At 37.3% G+C, this 17,729-nt stretch overlaps 1 protein-coding gene across 1 annotated transcript in view; it reads left to right on the forward strand.

Moving 5' to 3' along the window:
* GNA13 (G protein subunit alpha 13) overlaps window positions 1–13,128 on the forward strand; it is a 45,857-nt gene extending 32,729 nt beyond the window's left edge. Inside the window, exons 3-4 of the mRNA XM_034412674.3 lie at window positions 5,787–5,837; window positions 8,262–13,128. Of these exons, the coding sequence (XP_034268565.2) occupies window positions 5,787–5,837; window positions 8,262–8,834 (624 nt within the window). The 3' untranslated portion in view covers window positions 8,835–13,128. The remainder of the gene's footprint in view (window positions 1–5,786; window positions 5,838–8,261) is intronic.
* The last annotated feature ends 4,601 nt before the right edge of the window (window positions 13,129–17,729 follow it).

Consider the following 17,729-nt stretch of genomic DNA (forward strand, 5'->3'; position numbering starts at 1 on the left):
AGAATACCACAAATTACTTCTAATCTATTTCACCTACCTTGACTTTTGCCCACTTATTGCTGCTTTACCCACCACTGTGGCAATTTGTTTTAACTAAAACGCATTTAGGACTGTGAATAGTTGCAAGGACTCTTATGTGATTTAATAACTTCAATAAACCTCACACAGAGAGAACAATTTCTTTTGTCATTGTCTCTACTGGTGCTTGAAGTGGGTGCAGATAACACTACAGGTAATCCTCAACTTGCAGTGATTTGTTTAACGACCAAAGTTACAACAGCACTGAAAAAAAATGACTTCTGACTGGTTTTCACACTAATACCATTGCAGCATCCCCATGGTAACATGATGAGAATTTAGATGCTTGGCAACTAGTTCATATTTATGACAATTACAGTGTCCTGAGGTCAAGTGATCACCTTTTGCAATCTTCTGACAAGCAGTCAATGGGAAAGCCAGATTCATTTAACAACCATTATTAACTTAACATTTATAGTGATTCACTTAACTGTAGCAAGAAAGGGCATAAAATGGGGGCAAAACTCACGTAACACCTGTTACATTTAGGAACAGAAATTTTGGGCTTAATTTAAGTTGAGCATTATCTGTATATGGATCTTATATATTTGGCTCAAAAAGATCTCATGTAGAACTATCCTGAAGCTGTTATTAGGGTCTTCCTCAATGGTGGTGTGGCTTCTGGTGCTTCCTGAATGCCATCTCTGTGATCTTTAAGTTATAAATCACATGAAGGCAATTATCTTCCCTCTGGGAGGGGAGAGAGAGAGAGATGCTGTGAATACTTCTGATTTTGCTGCCTCATTTAAATAAAGTTGCCTTGTACAACTATACCAGTGTTACTTTCATTCCAGCACAAAATTTGGTTGTGTGTGCATTGATTGGAAAATAATTTTTTAAAGCATTTTATTTGCAAACGGTTGCTAAACAAGAAGTGTTTATGAATATTTCTCAACTTTAAGCATGTAATTTTTGCTATTTTCTCACTTCCTTCTCCATTCAGTAGCTCCAGTAAATGATAAGACAAGTTGTGATTGATGCTTTATTGATTAATATACTTCTATGTGGAGGATTGGGGTGTGTGTGCATAATAGGATGACAGAATCATCGAAAGAATAAAAAAACCTATTTTGTTTAGATTTGAAATGGCAATTTTGAATTTGAAACAGTATTTTGGATGATGATGGATAATGGCAATAACAATAGGGGCAGCATACATAGAATTACTTCATCCAGTATTTCCCCATTTAAAATTTTGTAAGGTAGATTGGGTGAAAGATACTGATTGGCCCAGTTAACAACCAAGCTACTATGTTTGAGAAGGGTTTTAAACTTATCTGTCTCCTGTCTTACCAGTATATAATATTGCCCCTCCACGTATTAAAATAGGAATTTTAATTGTATACATCTTATCTTATATAAAATCTCCAAACATTGGACACGACTCAATAGTTAAAATGACAACATATATCTTATCAAGTTTCTACTTATGCTATCCATTAAAAGATATAAGCATTTTTGGATCTATGCTAATATTAAATATGGAGATAATCCCCCCCATTTCATCACTTCATAGCAGATCTAAAAGTGACTGTTGTAGAAAAGTGGGACATAGCAGATCAAGTGACAAATTGTTAAACTCAATATATTAAAAAGTTTCAGGCAGTCTTAGAAAGTCTCAAAAAACACACGGTTTTTTTTTACATGTAAATGTTTTTTTTTTAATTGAAAAAGTTTTTGAATACAAATTTTTTCCCCCATTTTTCTCCCCCCCTCCACCCTAACCCCCCCTCACCACCCATCCCCCCCTGTGACTTCTTCACAACAAAAACCCAATTCATAACAGATTATATAATATTTTACCATCCCCTTACTCCCTCCTCTAAATACTGACCCTTACTTACTAATAATATTATTAATATTGTTACTTCCCCCTTTTACCATACATTTCAAAATAACATTCTATTGTAACATTGTATAACTTCTAATTTATAACTTATAATATTATTGTAACTCCCAATTTAGCAATAATCTGCCCTTTTTCTCCTCCTCCATACTTATATCTTTATATTAATACAACATTTCAAAACAACCTTCCACTTTAAAACTATATAATAAATCCTACTTTAACATTTAATCTTTTGTGTATATTAATATAACATTTCTAAGCAGCCTACCCCATAAATCCTAATTTAACATTTATTCAACTCTATCCATTTGCTCCACTCCCCTAAATATATCACTTAAACATCCCTTTTCTTAGAATAAACAATCAATAAACTAACCTATTTCCACCCACTTCATACAAAATTGCCATGCACAACAATTCTTAATATCTTTAATCCACTGCCCGCTCTGATATATATATATATATATATATATATATATATATATATATATATATATATATATATATATATGTAGGTCTTTGGTTATTCGGGTCTTCTCCCCCGTAAAATTGGAAGTGTCTTGGCGACGTTTCGACGAAGTCTCATTCGTCATCTTCAGGCTGGTGTTCTCGGCTTCGTGCTTCCAGGAGCAATGTGAGATCTCAGCTGTCTCTTCCTTTTAACTGCTAGTGGGGGTGTGAGCTGATTGGGTGGGGACTTGGCTGTGTTCTGATTGGGTGGAGGTGTGTTCTGATTGGTTAGGGGCTTGGCTGTGCTCTGATTGGATGGGGGGTTGGTTGTGCTCTGATTGGCTGGGGGTGTGTTCTGTTTGGGTGGGGCCTTGGTTGTGCTCAGCTTAGTCTGAGTTACAGGGGGATTTGAGCTGGTGAGCTGCGTTGTTGTTGTTTGGCTTCGTGTTTGTGGCCGTGTGAGCTCTTCATGGTGGGTGTCAGTCTGCTTCATGTATGGATTGGAGGGGTTTAAAGTGGCTAATGATGCAGCTGCGGTCTGGCTTCTGGTCCTTGGTCGTGGCTCATTATCAGTGTGGGTTTGAGTCTGCTTTCTGCGTGGATGTGTGGTGGTGACATCCTGTGTGGCTCTCGTGAGTGTGGGTCTGGTGTCATTTGTCGTGTTAGGGACTCGTTTGTCAATAAGGGCAGGTTTCCAAATGGCTGGTAGGCGGGAGGTCTCGTCTCGTTTGTTCATGCTGTGTGGGCGTTTTTCTATCTCGATGGCTTCTCTGATTATTCTGTTGTTAAAGTGTTCAGTTTTGGCGATAGTTCTGGTCTTTTTAAAGTCAATATCATGTCCTGTGGCTTTAAGGTGTTGGACCAGGGAAGAAGTTGGTTCCTCTTTTCTGACTGAGTTCTTGTGTTCTTCTATGCGTGCACTTATTCGTCTGTTGGTTTGTCCGATGTATGTAGTGGGGCAGGCGGTGCATGGGATTTCATATACTCCTCCTCCATTCTGCACAAACCGAAAAATATCCACCATCCTAAGGAACCCCAAAGACAAAATTGAGTTAGAAAATCCAGGAGTATATGAAATCCCATGCACCGCCTGCCCCACTACAAACGAGACGAGACCTCCCGCCTACCAGCCATTTGGAAACCTGCCCTTATTGACAAACGAGTCCCTAACACGACAAATGACACCAGACCCACACTCACGAGAGCCACACAGGATGTCACCACCACACATCCACGCAGAAAGCAGACTCAAACCCACACTGATAATGAGCCACGACCAAGGACCAGAAGCCAGACCGCAGCTGCATCATTAGCCACTTTAAACCCCTCCAATCCATACATGAAGCAGACTGACACCCACCATGAAGAGCTCACACGGCCACAAACACGAAGCCAAACAACAACAACGCAGCTCACCAGCTCAAATCCCCCTGTAACTCAGACTAAGCTGAGCACAACCAAGGCCCCACCCAAACAGAACACACCCCCAGCCAATCAGAGCACAACCAACCCCCCATCCAATCAGAGCACAGCCAAGCCCCTAACCAATCAGAACACACCTCCACCCAATCAGAACACAGCCAAGTCCCCACCCAATCAGCTCACACCCCCACTAGCAGTTAAAAGGAAGAGACAGCTGAGATCTCACATTGCTCCTGGAAGCACGAAGCCGAGAACACCAGCCTGAAGATGACGAATGAGACTTCGTCGAAACGTCGCCAAGACACTTCCAATTTTACGGGGGAGAAGACCCGAATAACCAAAGACCTACACACAAACACCCGCGAAAACCTGAGAAAACAAATATATATATATATATATATATATATATATATATATATATATATATATATATATATATATTCTGTTATATAAAAAAAAAAAGTCAATGACTTTAAATTTATAAGCCATATAATATCTTCTTTAATGTCTTTCCACTGGATTGTTGAGTCCATCATCCATAATAGGGTAACATAGCATCCTGGTGCAACAGTTTGTTCAAAATCTTCAGTCATCATCTGCCCCCATCAGTAATGAATATCCTCATATATATATAAAAGAAAAAAAACAACCACCCGAGTGACATTATGATTATATTCCATATAGTTGTAATTGTGACTTTCATCAGGATTATTAATTCCCATCATCCTAATGGGTAACAACCAGATCTTCTGCATGCCCCAGCGTAGCTCTCTTGCCTTATAGCTCAAGATAATTATAATATATTTATCGATAAAAGAAAGAAATCCAAAATAGATAATTCTAATCCAACAGTTTAAGGCTCTTTTCACATCCCAAAATTACGGCATTGCAGAGGTCTGTCACTGTCCTCAGGATAATATTAACCAATACTTCGCCTCCACTATCTTTTCACATATTCATTCATTTTTTAAAATAACTGGCTTCACTGTTGCTTAATTTAGAAATTTCTATTTTTATGAGACCTATTTCTTTTTTTCTTTTCTTTTTGTGGGTTTAATCTCCATCCTGGTTTCCTTTCTACAAGTTGTATATCAACTGATCGGTTTTCATTCTGCTTTATAACTTGATCCATGTAAATGTTAATTGATAAAATACTTGTAATCTGTCTCACAGGTAACTTGTATCTGTATAACCAACTTGTCTCTTCCTTTCTCCCTCCCACCTCACCCCAATTTACATCTTACATCAATCTAGCCACTCTGCATCTGATCAAATAAGTTGCAGCTTACAAAAAAGTATTACTTTTAATAATCTTCATTAGTGAGAGAAGATACTAGCAGATTCCTGATTTTTGCAACCATAGACCAACAACACTTCTCTTAAAATATAATATGCTAAGAGCATAATAGGGAAAGAGAGTTATCACTAGATGATGCACAATGACCTGCACAATGGAAGCGATTCTGTTGTTTTCCAGAATAGTCAAAGGTACTACCCTCTTACAAATGCTAAATAAAATTTTAAACATAAATGTTGCAGAATGAATGAGTAGGAACAACCATTTTGTAATTTGTTCAGAAAGCAAAATGTTTTGGGGAACCTCTGCGAGCAATTATGTAGAAACCTTTCTCTCTCCCCACCCCTCTTAAGTAATTTTCCTTATTTATCTTTCTTTAAATAGGATTTATAAACTGGTGGTAATTTACATACTTTGGACCAGTACATTGTCCACAGCCCAAGTATTAAGGATAAATGCTTGTAACCTTCAAAATAAATGTACTTAACGGCATAATTCATCAGCTTAATGGTTGTAATGTGTGTCAAAGACCAAAATTCTCAGTGTATTTTACAGATGAATATTTAACTCATCTGTAAAATGTACTAAGAATTTGGTTGCAACTTTCATGGACAAAAACCTTATATTAAATTGTTCTTTAAAAGTCTGTTTCAGAGCATAATTAATAATTGTATTTATCCTTCACTTTAGGGAGAATCTATAAAATATTTTCTGGACAATTTGGATAAACTTGGAGATCCAGTAAGTTTTATTTCTAAATTTGGTATTTGTATTACTATGAAATGCTATAAGGAATTTTGTCTTAAATAAGAAGATGTAGCATCATTTCCAAACTATAATTACATTTAATTAATATTTGATTGCAAACTAAATGTTGTAGACCCTATGATGTTCTAAGATCCAGTGTCAAACATTGATATTGTGTATTGATATTGTCTACTATTTGCTGATTGTTCCAAAGCCACTTGAACTATAATTCTTGACCCACCTCTCATAGTTTAGTGGAAACCCATCCATCTATTTCTAGTTACTAACTTAGGAATTTAAAAAGATTATTGACTTTGGTTAATGGTTTCATTTTAGGTAGTATCCAGTTAGGTATAATACCTGCCCATTTTGGATACATTACACATGCTCTTAAGAAATTTACTGTATTTTTCGCACTATAAGACACATCTGACCATAAGATGCATCTAGGTTTAGAGAAGGAAAACAAGAAAAAAAACATATCAGGCGGAGCCTGAGAGGACCACAGATGTCCTCTCACATGCCAGCTCTGCCTATTGACTCCTGCACTGTGGAAGAGACAGAAGAGGCGGGATTCAGCACTGTAAAAGCCACGGCCCAGCTGCTCTCCCCCGAGGACCGGCTTCGACACACAGACATTTCCACCCACTTTCGAGGGGGGGGGGAGTGCGTCTTATGGAGCTAAAATATGGTTTATCTTTATCAGTTATCAGTGGCAGAAAGGCCTAAAGCAGGGATTTGCAACCTTAAACACTCAAAGAGCCATTTGGACCAATTTCCCACAGGAAAAAAAACCACCAGGAGCCACAAAACCTGGGTAGGCATGGCCAACTCGATGTCACTCACTCCTAGTCACATGACCCCTTAGCCACACCTACCCAGCCAGACAGGGCAGAGAACCAGGAATCACAAAACCTCTCCCCCCCCCTGAATCTGTTCCCCCCCCCCGTATCTCTCTCTCCCTTTATCCCTCTCTCTCTCTCTGTCTCTCTCCCCCCTCTCTGTATCTGTCTCCCCTCTTCCTCTCTCTCCCGCTCTCTCTCTGTGTGTGTGTGTGTGTGTGTGTGTGTGTGTGTATCTCTGTGTCTCCTCTCAATCTCTCGGAAAGCCCAGCAGGCTCTCATTGGGGCTCTTCACTACTCCTTTTCCTTATTTTTGGAAATCTGGGTTGGCTGAGGAACGAGCACGAACCGCAGTGGAGATTTTCTTTCAGGCGACCCTCCTTCTCCTCACACCCCCTGGCCGGGGCCAGGAGTGTGCTCATGAGCGGGGAGACCCTCAAGCGAGCAGCCACCCGCCTTTGCTGCGCTTTGGCTGAGCCCGCTGGCTCACTTGAGGGTCTCCCCACTCGTGCACACTCCTGGCCCTGCTACAGCTGGCCATAGGGTCGCGAGAGAACGGTCACCTGAAAGGAAGCCTTCGCTGCAGTTCGTGCTCGTTCCTCAGCCAACCCAGATTTCCAAAAAGAAGGAGTAGCAAAGAGCCCCAATGAGAGCTTACTGGCTTGGCCCACCGGCTTTCCTGACCCCTGGAGTGGGTGTGCAAGGTTCGGTGGCCCCATCCCCCTTTTCCCGCTGCCCTGAGCTTCTTAAAGCCACAGCTGGGTGCTGCAGGCCCATCCCCCTTTCTGTCGTCCCTTCCTCCCAGATCTCATTCCCACCCCACCAGCCCTTGTTAGCGAGGCCAGTGTCGGTCACCGCCGGGTTGGGCCAGTCTCTTGGAGCAGAGAGCAGGTTGCGTGCCTCTCCAAGCAATCGAGGCACGCCCAGCACCAACAAGGGCTGGAAAAAACGCCAGCAAGAGTGAGGTGCTGGAGAATCAGACCCGGCCACTTTTCCACCCATGGCCGTCGCCCTTACTTTCTCAGGCCAGGTGAGGAGTGACTGGGAGGGCGGGGCGAGGCCAGCCAGTGATGGGACAGGAAGCTGCAGCAGAGGGCCCAAAGAGCGGCTCCAGACCACGGGTTGCCGGTACCCAATCTAAAGCATGGAAATGAGGGTTCCAATAGGTTCTGTGTTATTGTTTAGCATGTAAAAATGCCATTTATGTATACAATGCTTTTCTCACTCAAATACCCTTATTAAAGTATGTTAAGGTGACGAGGTTGAAGTAGATTACTCATTTGTCAAGGAACAATGAAATGTTTGCTTTCATGGACATTATGTAAGGTTACACATTGCTTTATATTCTTACGTTACTGGGTAGCAACTTGCCTCAATAAAGCAGGAATCTAAAATAAGGAATTTCATTATTAGTTTGCTAAAAGCTGACTCTTACCACTATTCTAACTTTTGATATTGCATTTGATATAATCATTCTGTGGATACTTAAAATTTAAGTTTTTTCTCTTTTCAAATGTAAGATCATTTATTTTATTTTTCAGTAGTTGTATTAACAACTCAGATTATTTCCCCCCAGGATTATCTTCCCTCCCAGCAAGATATTCTGCTAGCACGAAGACCTACAAAAGGAATACACGAGTACGATTTTGAAATTAAAAATGTTCCCTTCAAGATGGTTGATGTAGGTGGCCAGAGGTCAGAAAGAAAACGTTGGTTTGAGTGCTTTGATAGTGTCACTTCAATACTATTCCTGGTTTCATCAAGTGAGTTTGATCAGGTACTTATGGAAGACCGGCTAACAAATCGTCTTACAGAATCTTTGAACATTTTTGAAACTATAGTCAACAATCGGGTTTTCAGCAATGTGTCCATCATTCTCTTTCTAAACAAGACAGACTTGCTTGAGGAAAAAGTGCAAAAAGTGAGCATCAAAGACTATTTCGAAGAGTTTGAAGGAGACCCTCACAACTTAACAGATGTCCAAAAATTCCTGGTGGATTGTTTTCGCACCAAACGCCGGGACCAGCAACAGAAGCCCTTATACCACCATTTCACCACTGCTATTAATACAGAAAATATTCGTCTGGTATTCCGTGATGTCAAAGATACCATCCTTCATGACAATCTCAAGCAGCTCATGCTACAGTGATGTTGAAAAGACTGATTTCTGTTAATAGTTTACAGCAGGAGTTTAAAAAGTAAACCTGGTCTTGTCAGACCTCATGATGTGTGGGTAAAAGCTGCTGCTGTTCTTATTGCCAATTTCTCTTAAAATCAAAATCTCTTCCTGTTCATTATCTTGAATCAGTTTTAACTTTTAATACTTTTTTTAAAGCTAACTCCAGGTTTTAAATTATTCTGTCTTTTTCAACTATAAAGCCTAAACTATTAACTTGTAGATATGTGCTTGAAAGAAATTATTTGGAAACATGCAAAGTTCTTTCAACTGTTTGGATTTTAAGAGCGCTATTGAAGAGTTTTCTGATTTAGACAACCACCATCAATTGTTGTATATGGTAAATGGCTTTGCTTTGTCAAATAATTAACCTATATTTCAAGTTTACAAATGCACTTCTGCTTCCATGCCAATAGAAAGTGCTTTTAGATGGTACCAGAAAAAAACAAAAATTGCCACCAATTATTTCAGTCAAAATGAATCATACATCTTGGTCTTGTTTGGTTTTTGCTAGATCATATAGTTTGACAAAAACCCATGATTTTACAATTTGGGCCTCAGCTAACTTAAACCAAAAAGCTGCTTCTTGCAGCTTTGAGAGTCCTTCTCAGTTGCCATGAATAAGCCATTGTCTGAGTACACTCCTTTTTTCATTTACTAAGATATTGTGAATTGGATAATGGTGGAAGCCAAGCACAAGATTTGTTTTTCCCAAACAGTAATTCAGTTTATAGATGTCAAATGTAGCTTATTAAAGAAAGCTAACACACTGAGTATATACAGCTATAGTTGACAGTAGTGGCCATTATATTAGCTAAAAAAACCTAAAATTGAATTAAAGTGTAAAGCAGATGAATAATATTAGACAAATGACACCTTAAAAAGGGCAAAAATTAAAAAAATATTCGACCTTATGGCTCAGTTACACATGTTGAAGACTTAATTTTGCAATGAAATAATCAGTAAAAATAATAAGCTTTGTTGATGCTTTGGTCAAAAGCCAGTGTCATCTGTAATTCTGAATATCTTTAATTATACATTTTATTCTAGGTTTTACTATAGAGCTTTAAAGAGGATATTTACAAAAGGGATTGACACTTGGGTTCTAATGTTTAATGCAATAAAATATATTTGCTTTGCTTAAGAACAAAAACAATTAGAAAATTTCCCTTCTTTATTTCATTTGTTACACGGGCCAAATTTAGTCATTGTTCTAAAAGGAACCCAACTATTCTGTAGTTTTTATAAAAGGAAATCAATGTTTTTGTATTTTTGAAAAATACGTTTTTGCCATTCGTTAGACTAGGATAATTAAGTTTTTGTGCCAATTGAATGCTTTAACAGTAATTGGTCTAGTCCAGTACCAGTAAATGGTTAACTGATGCGGTATCTTATAATCTAAAGTGCCTCTTGGGTTTTTTTTTTTTTTTAAACTAATAGTGGCCTTACAGTGAATACCAGTTTAGCTGGTTGGAGGAAAAGAGCTTCAAAATCATAACAGAGAAGAGTGCAAATAAATGATCATTGCATTTTTGCTAGAGTACAAAGCCAACATAATCAGAACCTTCAGGATTCTAGGGTGAAACAAAATGAAGGAATGCCATTTTTTCTATACTGGTATTTTAGAATACTACCAGCACTGTTAAAAAGAGGGAAGTGAATGGTATTTTGCAAGACCCTTTAAACCTAGACTTTTTTTTAAAAAAAAGTACTTCTATCTAGCAGTTAAATCCATCAGAAGTTGAAATGAAACTCTACATACAAAATGAAGTATCAATTTTACAACTCTGCTGACACGAGTATTGTTCAGAGCAGGAATGTCAAACTGGTGGCCTGCGGGCCGGATGCGTCACGCACAGGCCACGCTCATCCAGTCTGACAGTAATGTGATGCAGAAATTTTGACACCTGTGGTTTTCTTTTGTACTCCAGGAAAATAACTTTTAGAGGACACTGAGGAAATTTATTAAGGTAATGTTTCATTCTGGAAATCAAATTAAATCACCTGTGGAACACATTAACATAAGTGATCATTATAAATCCCAATATATTTCATGTATATGGCCTTATATGTATTTTAAGTAGCTGTAAGGGACTATGATTTTAATGATAGGGTGGTTTTTCCCTTCTTCCACAGATCTGCTTCGGTCCCCATCAGTCATATGTACAGAATTTGAGAGTGGCAAAATTGGTAGGAAAAGTAATCCAGAGATAGCCAAGTAGTACTTTTCCCAGGCATTTCTCCCCTCAATTTATTGTGGACTTGTTTTTGATTTTTTAAAAAAGAATTATTGGAAGGATAAACTGTTGTGCCAATTTTGGATAACTGAAATACTGTAACAAAATCTTTGCTGAGAGAGATTGAGTCACGGTTGCAATGGTTAAATTACCAGCTTACAAACCTGAGGATCCTCTAGTTCAGGGATGTCAAACTCAAGGCCCAGGAGCCAGATCCAGCCTGCAAGGTACTTAGATCTGGCCCATGGGGCCGCCCTGGAAACAGCAAAGGACCGGTGCACAGTGCTTCTGCCAGCAAAAACTGGCTCCCAAGCTCCATTTTCGGAGGCCACAGCCTCCTGCAACCTTCTGCTAGTAAAAATGGAGCTCGGGAGCCTGTTTTCGCTAGTATCAGGCTATCACAGGCGTTGGCAGGAGTGACGTCAAACTGGCCACGTCCCCTGCCCCCCCCCCCAGGTCAAACACAACCCTGATGCGTCCCTCAATGCAATTGAGTTTGACACCCCTGGCTCTAGTTCATTGCTGGGTTCTTTTTTCTTTCTTTTTCCTCTTTTATTACTATGGACTCTAAACCTTGTTGGGTACGGACTTTAATGTCTCCTTTGGGGTATCTGGTATTTTTAAATATAATTTTAATGTGTTCTATAGTCTAAAATAAAACAGGAGTTAAAAAAATCTTGCTAACGAGTGGTTTAGTTTTCTCAAGTACAATTCTTTCTTGCCAGAGGCCTTCATAGAAACATTTTTATAAATGTTTTTAAAAATTATTTTTATTTGGTGTTATAGTTTCTCAAATTCATGAGGCCTTTTTAAAAAGTATCTAGATTACTTTTGACTTTAAAACAATTGACCTTTTTGTATTTTAGATTTTCATAAAATTCAGTATTTTAAAATTTAAAGCAGAGTTATTTAAGTTCTTGCATAATTTCTTTAAATTTTAACCAGGTCATTTTTTAAATAAACACAGTATTTAGCCTTGTGCCTTATTTTGCAGAAACTCAATACAGAAAATCATTTCTCAAGGCTTGAGAAATCTTCTATTTTCTCACTGTGAAATAGGTAAAAATACAGGATAGAACGGAGCTTTGCCTCATTCCCAATTTCCTGTACTGGTAATGCCAAAGAATAGTTCGAATATAGCTTATTGACAAAACAAAAACGTCGGAAGGATCGTCCTGATGCTCTGTGACCACAGTCTGGCAGAAGCTTTTCTCTCAAGTTAAATTTGACTCAGTTTTGAATAGAACTGGACATTCATTGTATTTCTACAAATGTTGCTGAACTGCAACCGCAGTTATCCTTCCTAACTGGTTATGTCAGATTGCATTGCTAAAAACTAACGTTCAACATTAGACAACCATATATTGCCTGGCCCTATTTTAAAGGATAAATTTAAATTGAGATAACAATAACAAATTTCTTCTTAAGTTGTTGGGTTGTGTGTGTATTATGGTCATCTGATCAAAAAGCAATTAAGAACTTCTGATCAATGGTACCGCAACTTAAGTCTTATTTTAAAATCAGGTTAAAATATACAGCACTGCAATAGTGTCCTTGGCAGTTTTGTTTATCTTATACTTGAAAGCAGATGATTGCCAATTATTTAAAACTGCTTTCACTTTCTTCAACAGCAGCAACAGGTTATGTATTATAAAGTTGTTTGTAAAACATATTTTGTAATGACCCCACAGAATCTTTAATGAAACCATGATTTGTATTACTTTTGGATAAATGAGGGATATGTTTTATGACTATACTTTTGAAATATGTGTATCTTCTGTAATTTTCTAGGGAAGAAGAGAATCTACTACTTTGTAAATTTGCCCCACTCCTTTTTGTCCATGGTTGGCAATAAATTATTTCTAAAGAAAGTCTTCAAATGTATCATTTAAAATGGTTTGATTACTAAAAGATGAAACCTTCATTTAGTAGTTCATTGCTCTCTGTACATAATTTGCAAGTGTTCAAGCCATTACTACTGCCTTGTGTAAAGTAAATTACTGACAGTAAATAAACAATATACATCCTCATGAAGCCTGTATTTCTGTACTTTAGAAGTGTTTTTAATTAGTTTTCAGTACAATTATTTTTGACTACCTAGATTTAAGTAAACTTTAAGCTATCCACTAAAATTGATTTTAGTTTTGTGGTATGCTTTAGTGATTTTGCAAAGATTAAGGGATCAATTTTGCATAATTCACAGGTAAAAAAATACTGTGTTGACGTTAACTGCAGGGTGTATTTGATTTAAATCAAGTCTAAATCACGATTTAAATCACTAGTAAAAAGGCTTAATTTAAACCAACTTGATTTAAATCATAATTTTTAAAGAGCAATTGTCATCTCTGTCTGGCAGCGGCTCCTCCTGACCCGCTGTTGTCTCATCGACAGTTCCATTCACTTTAATGGGATGGCTGGTGATGCGGCAGTGACACAAAGTGAGGGACGTGGCAGGCAGCAGGTGAGTGGATGCCTGCTAACAGGCGCTGCCATGATGGATCTGAAATGACAAGTGCCCTTTAATATATGTATAAGCTGCTTAGAAGGTTTCACTTTCATTTTTGCTGCTTGCCCTTCCTCCTCACACTTGAGAGTCTGGTGGTACAGATGGATTTCTCTTCAAACAATCATACAGTTTGTAGAGTACATAGATTTGCAAAACAATGAGATAAAGGAATATTCCTGAACTTTGTTTTATGATTTATCTCATGGTTACTGTGAAATTGTGTGAAAGCATCAATGCAGTGCATGTTATCTCAGTTTGCAGAGCTTGGATTCATTGAGTGAGTTACAAAAAATGTAAATATTGCAGAATATAGTTTCGTGCTACATAATTCAGCTCCATTTCATGCTGAATAAACTAACTGATTAATGTATCTTAAATAGAAAACTATCTTTAGAAAGATTTTTACTCCAAAAGTATTTTATTAAAATAAATTTGATTTAAATTTAAAAAATCTGATTTAAATTTTAAAAATCTGATTTTTAAAAAAAAATTAAAAATCGATTTTTATATACCCTGGTTAACTGAGAGAAGTTAACGTTTCATAAAAAGAACAACAATTACACTTTCTGTGCTAAGTAGGATTTCAATGCTTAACTAAAGACGAGCATCAAAACTACAACCTTCCTCAATTTGTTCTCTGCTCAAAATAAGCCATTGTTTTCGGTCTTTCTTGAACCTTGTGTTTTAAATGCTCTTGATTCACAAACTAAGACATGAATAAACAACTGCTGTTCGAGTTCATGCAACATGGTAATCCACAAGAAGCAAATCACATTTTTATGTAAACTGATTTATGAACCAAGTTAAAAGTATTATCTTGTCCTAAAAAAGGAATTTGAGCACAGTATGAACAGAATATATTAGGAAAGAGATTTTGATCTTTTATGCAATGCCATATATGTGATTGATCTTGTTATTTCTACCTACCTAGAAGCCTTGCCTGTGTTGAGCAAAATTTCTCAAGTTTTCCTTCTCTTTAAAAGTAACTTTGAGATTGCACAATGACACGACAAATGGAAAAAATCTCCAATTCCAGCCAAAATGGCTGAAGCAAGCTTATTTGAAGGCCAACCTCTAGCCAACAGAAAAATTCACCAATCTTTTTTGACTTTTAAAACTTACTGGCATTAAATTTGTTTGCATTATTTTTTATCCAACTACTTATATCTTGTTATTGTTAGTTGTGAAATCGTGTCCGACCTATCGTGACCCCATGGACAATGTTCCTCCAGGCCTTCCTGTCCTCTACCATCCTCTGGAGTCCATTTAAGCTCACGCCTACTGCTTCAGTGACTCCATCCAGCCACCTCATTCTCTGTCGTCCCCTTCTTTTGCCCTCAGTCTTTCCCAGCATTAGGCATTTCTCCAGTGAGTCCTTCCTTCTCATTAGGTAGCCAAAGTATTTGAGTTTCATCTTCAGGATCTAAAGAGCAGTCAGGGTTGATCTCCTCTAGTACTGACCAGTTTGATCACCTTGCAGTCCAAGGGACTTGCAGGAGTCTTCTCCAGCACTATAGTTCAAAGGCCTCAATTCTTTGGCGCTCAGCCTTTCTTATGGTCCAACTTTCACAGCCATACTTTACAACTGGAAAAACCATAGCCTTGACTATGCACTTTTTTTGGCAGGGTGATGTCTCTGCTTTTTAATATGCTGTCTAGATTTGCCATAGCTTTCCTCCCCAGGAGCGAGCGTCTTTTAATTTCTTGGCTGCAGTCCCCATCTACGGTGATCTTGGAGCCCAGGAAAATAAAATCTGTCACTACCTCCATTTCTTCCCCATCTATTTGCCAGGAATTGAGAGGGCTGGATGCCATGATCTTAGTTTTCTTAATGAGTTTCAAGCCAACTTTTGCACTCTCCTTCTTCACCCGCATCAAGAGGCTCTTAAGTTCCTCTTCGCTTTCTGCCATTAGAGTGGTATTATCTGCATATCTGAGGTAGTTGATATTTCTCCCGGCAATCTTAACTCCAACTTTTGATTCCTCTAGCCCCGCCTTTCTCATGATGTGGGGCTAGATGTATACAGCCTTGCTGGACTTACATCTACAGATACTTAAATTTTCAAATCAAGGCAAATAATGCAAATACAATAGTATTCATTACCTACAAGATACTTAAATGAATAACGTAATTTAGTAGCCAAACCTTAGTACCAAAAGCAGAGCAACATATTTCTCTTTCCCTTAACATTTTCTTTCATGTTAACAAATAATTGCACATCAATCTCTACAGAATTGTAAATAACAGAAGCTGCTTTTCTTGCCACTTGCCACTCCTAGGCTAAAGCAACTAAGATACCTTCACTGACTCTTAATTCTTGCTTGCTTAAAAACTGAACCATTCAGGAAAGGTATTATGTTGTACAGGTAGTCCTCAACTTACAACAGTTCATTTAGTGACCATTCAAAGTTACAACAGCATTGAAAAAAAGTGACTTATGACCGTTTTTCATACCTTTACAGCATTCCCATGCTGATGTGATCAAAATTCAAACACTTGGGAACTGATTCATATTTATGACTGTCACCGTGTTCCTGGGATCATGTGATCCCCTTTCACAACCTTCTGATAAGCAAAGTCAATGGGGGAGCCAGATTCACTTAACAAAACTGTTACTAATTTAACTACTGCAGTTTTTCACTTAACAACTGTGGCAAGAAAGTTTGTTTAAATGGGGCAAAATTCACTTAATAAATGCTTAGCAACAAGAATCTTGGGCTCAATTGTGGTTGTAAGGACTACCTGTATATCAGTTGTTTTAGTAGCTCCAAGAATGGAGGTTTTGTCTTTTTTTCCTATTTATCACATTGTAGTAATTCAGCAAACTCAATTTAAAATATCATTGTTTTAATGTGAACATAAAATCTCTTGCTTTCTGTTTCTGGATGTATATCACAAGGAACAATTTTTTAATGAAAAGACTTGTTTAACTATGCATTCTAAGAATACTGAATATATTGCTTGCAATATTACAAGCTGATTTAATTTGATATTTTTTCTGCTGTTAGAAATAATATGCACTCACCTGTTATATATCTGTCAACCCTTGGTGGCTTACATGGTATATAATAGCGCAAAACATTTTAAACACCCATGGTACTATATATTAAAATACCTATAGAGACAAGCAACAATCATGAAACCCTCAAATAAGAAATATTAACAGCAAGTAAAAATACAAAAAAGTAAAACATTATAAATTCACAATTTTAATTATGAATACATGAAGTTAATTATGAAGTATAAATATAAATAAAATATATAACTATAATGTTATAAGATTATTATATCATAATAATGGTATATTTTTAATTGTAAGTGGATTTTAATTGGGGTGTTTTAAACTTATTAGGCCAATATTTTGTTTAATTCTTTTTTAAAATTTAAAATTTTGTATGTGATGTTTTTATTCTTGGCTGTTCACCGCTCTGAGTCCTATGGGAGAAGGACGGTATAAAAATCTAATAAAATAAATAAATAAATAAATTCATATAACTACAGTTATATTATGAACAACGTTGCTGATACATTCTCTTACAAACTTTTAGGTGGCTTTGTCTGACCAAAATCAAACATGGAGTACATATTTTGTGGTTTTGTAATATTCCAACAGATGATTGGTGTAAAAGTCTGGCAGGATCAGTATTACGACATACAAAACCAAACATGAGGAACTGCTGAATGCTGTAACAATTTCAAAGGACTTTGTTCCATACTTACGTGGCTGCATCTAATTAGCATATATTAATACATTCATTTCTGTTTCCAAAAGCTAATGTTCTAATGAATATAAATGAAGTCTTATATAAAATTCTGAATACTCTAGTATTCATCCATATGCCCCCATCCCTGTACTGTACACAAGCTAAACTGGAGCAGTTATTCCCAGATTTGGCAATCAAAATATCATTGAAATTATATGTCATTGGTATCAATTGTAGTGGGAAGAGCCCTCATTATATTCTCTTAAAATTCTAATCAATTTGCTATGCTGCTTTGAAGCTAAGCAATATTCTGTTTGTATCAATCATGTAAAAATCTTAGCTGCCTGATGTAATATATTATGATATTGTCAGGTGTACCAATCAGCTCTGTTCAGGAACATCCAGCAGCGAGTATTATTT

The sequence above is a fragment of the Pantherophis guttatus genome, chromosome 2 (genome assembly GCF_059756535.1).
Source record: "Pantherophis guttatus breed Tessera chromosome 2, ASM5975653v1, whole genome shotgun sequence".
Classification (NCBI taxonomy): Eukaryota; Metazoa; Chordata; class Lepidosauria; order Squamata; family Colubridae; genus Pantherophis; species Pantherophis guttatus.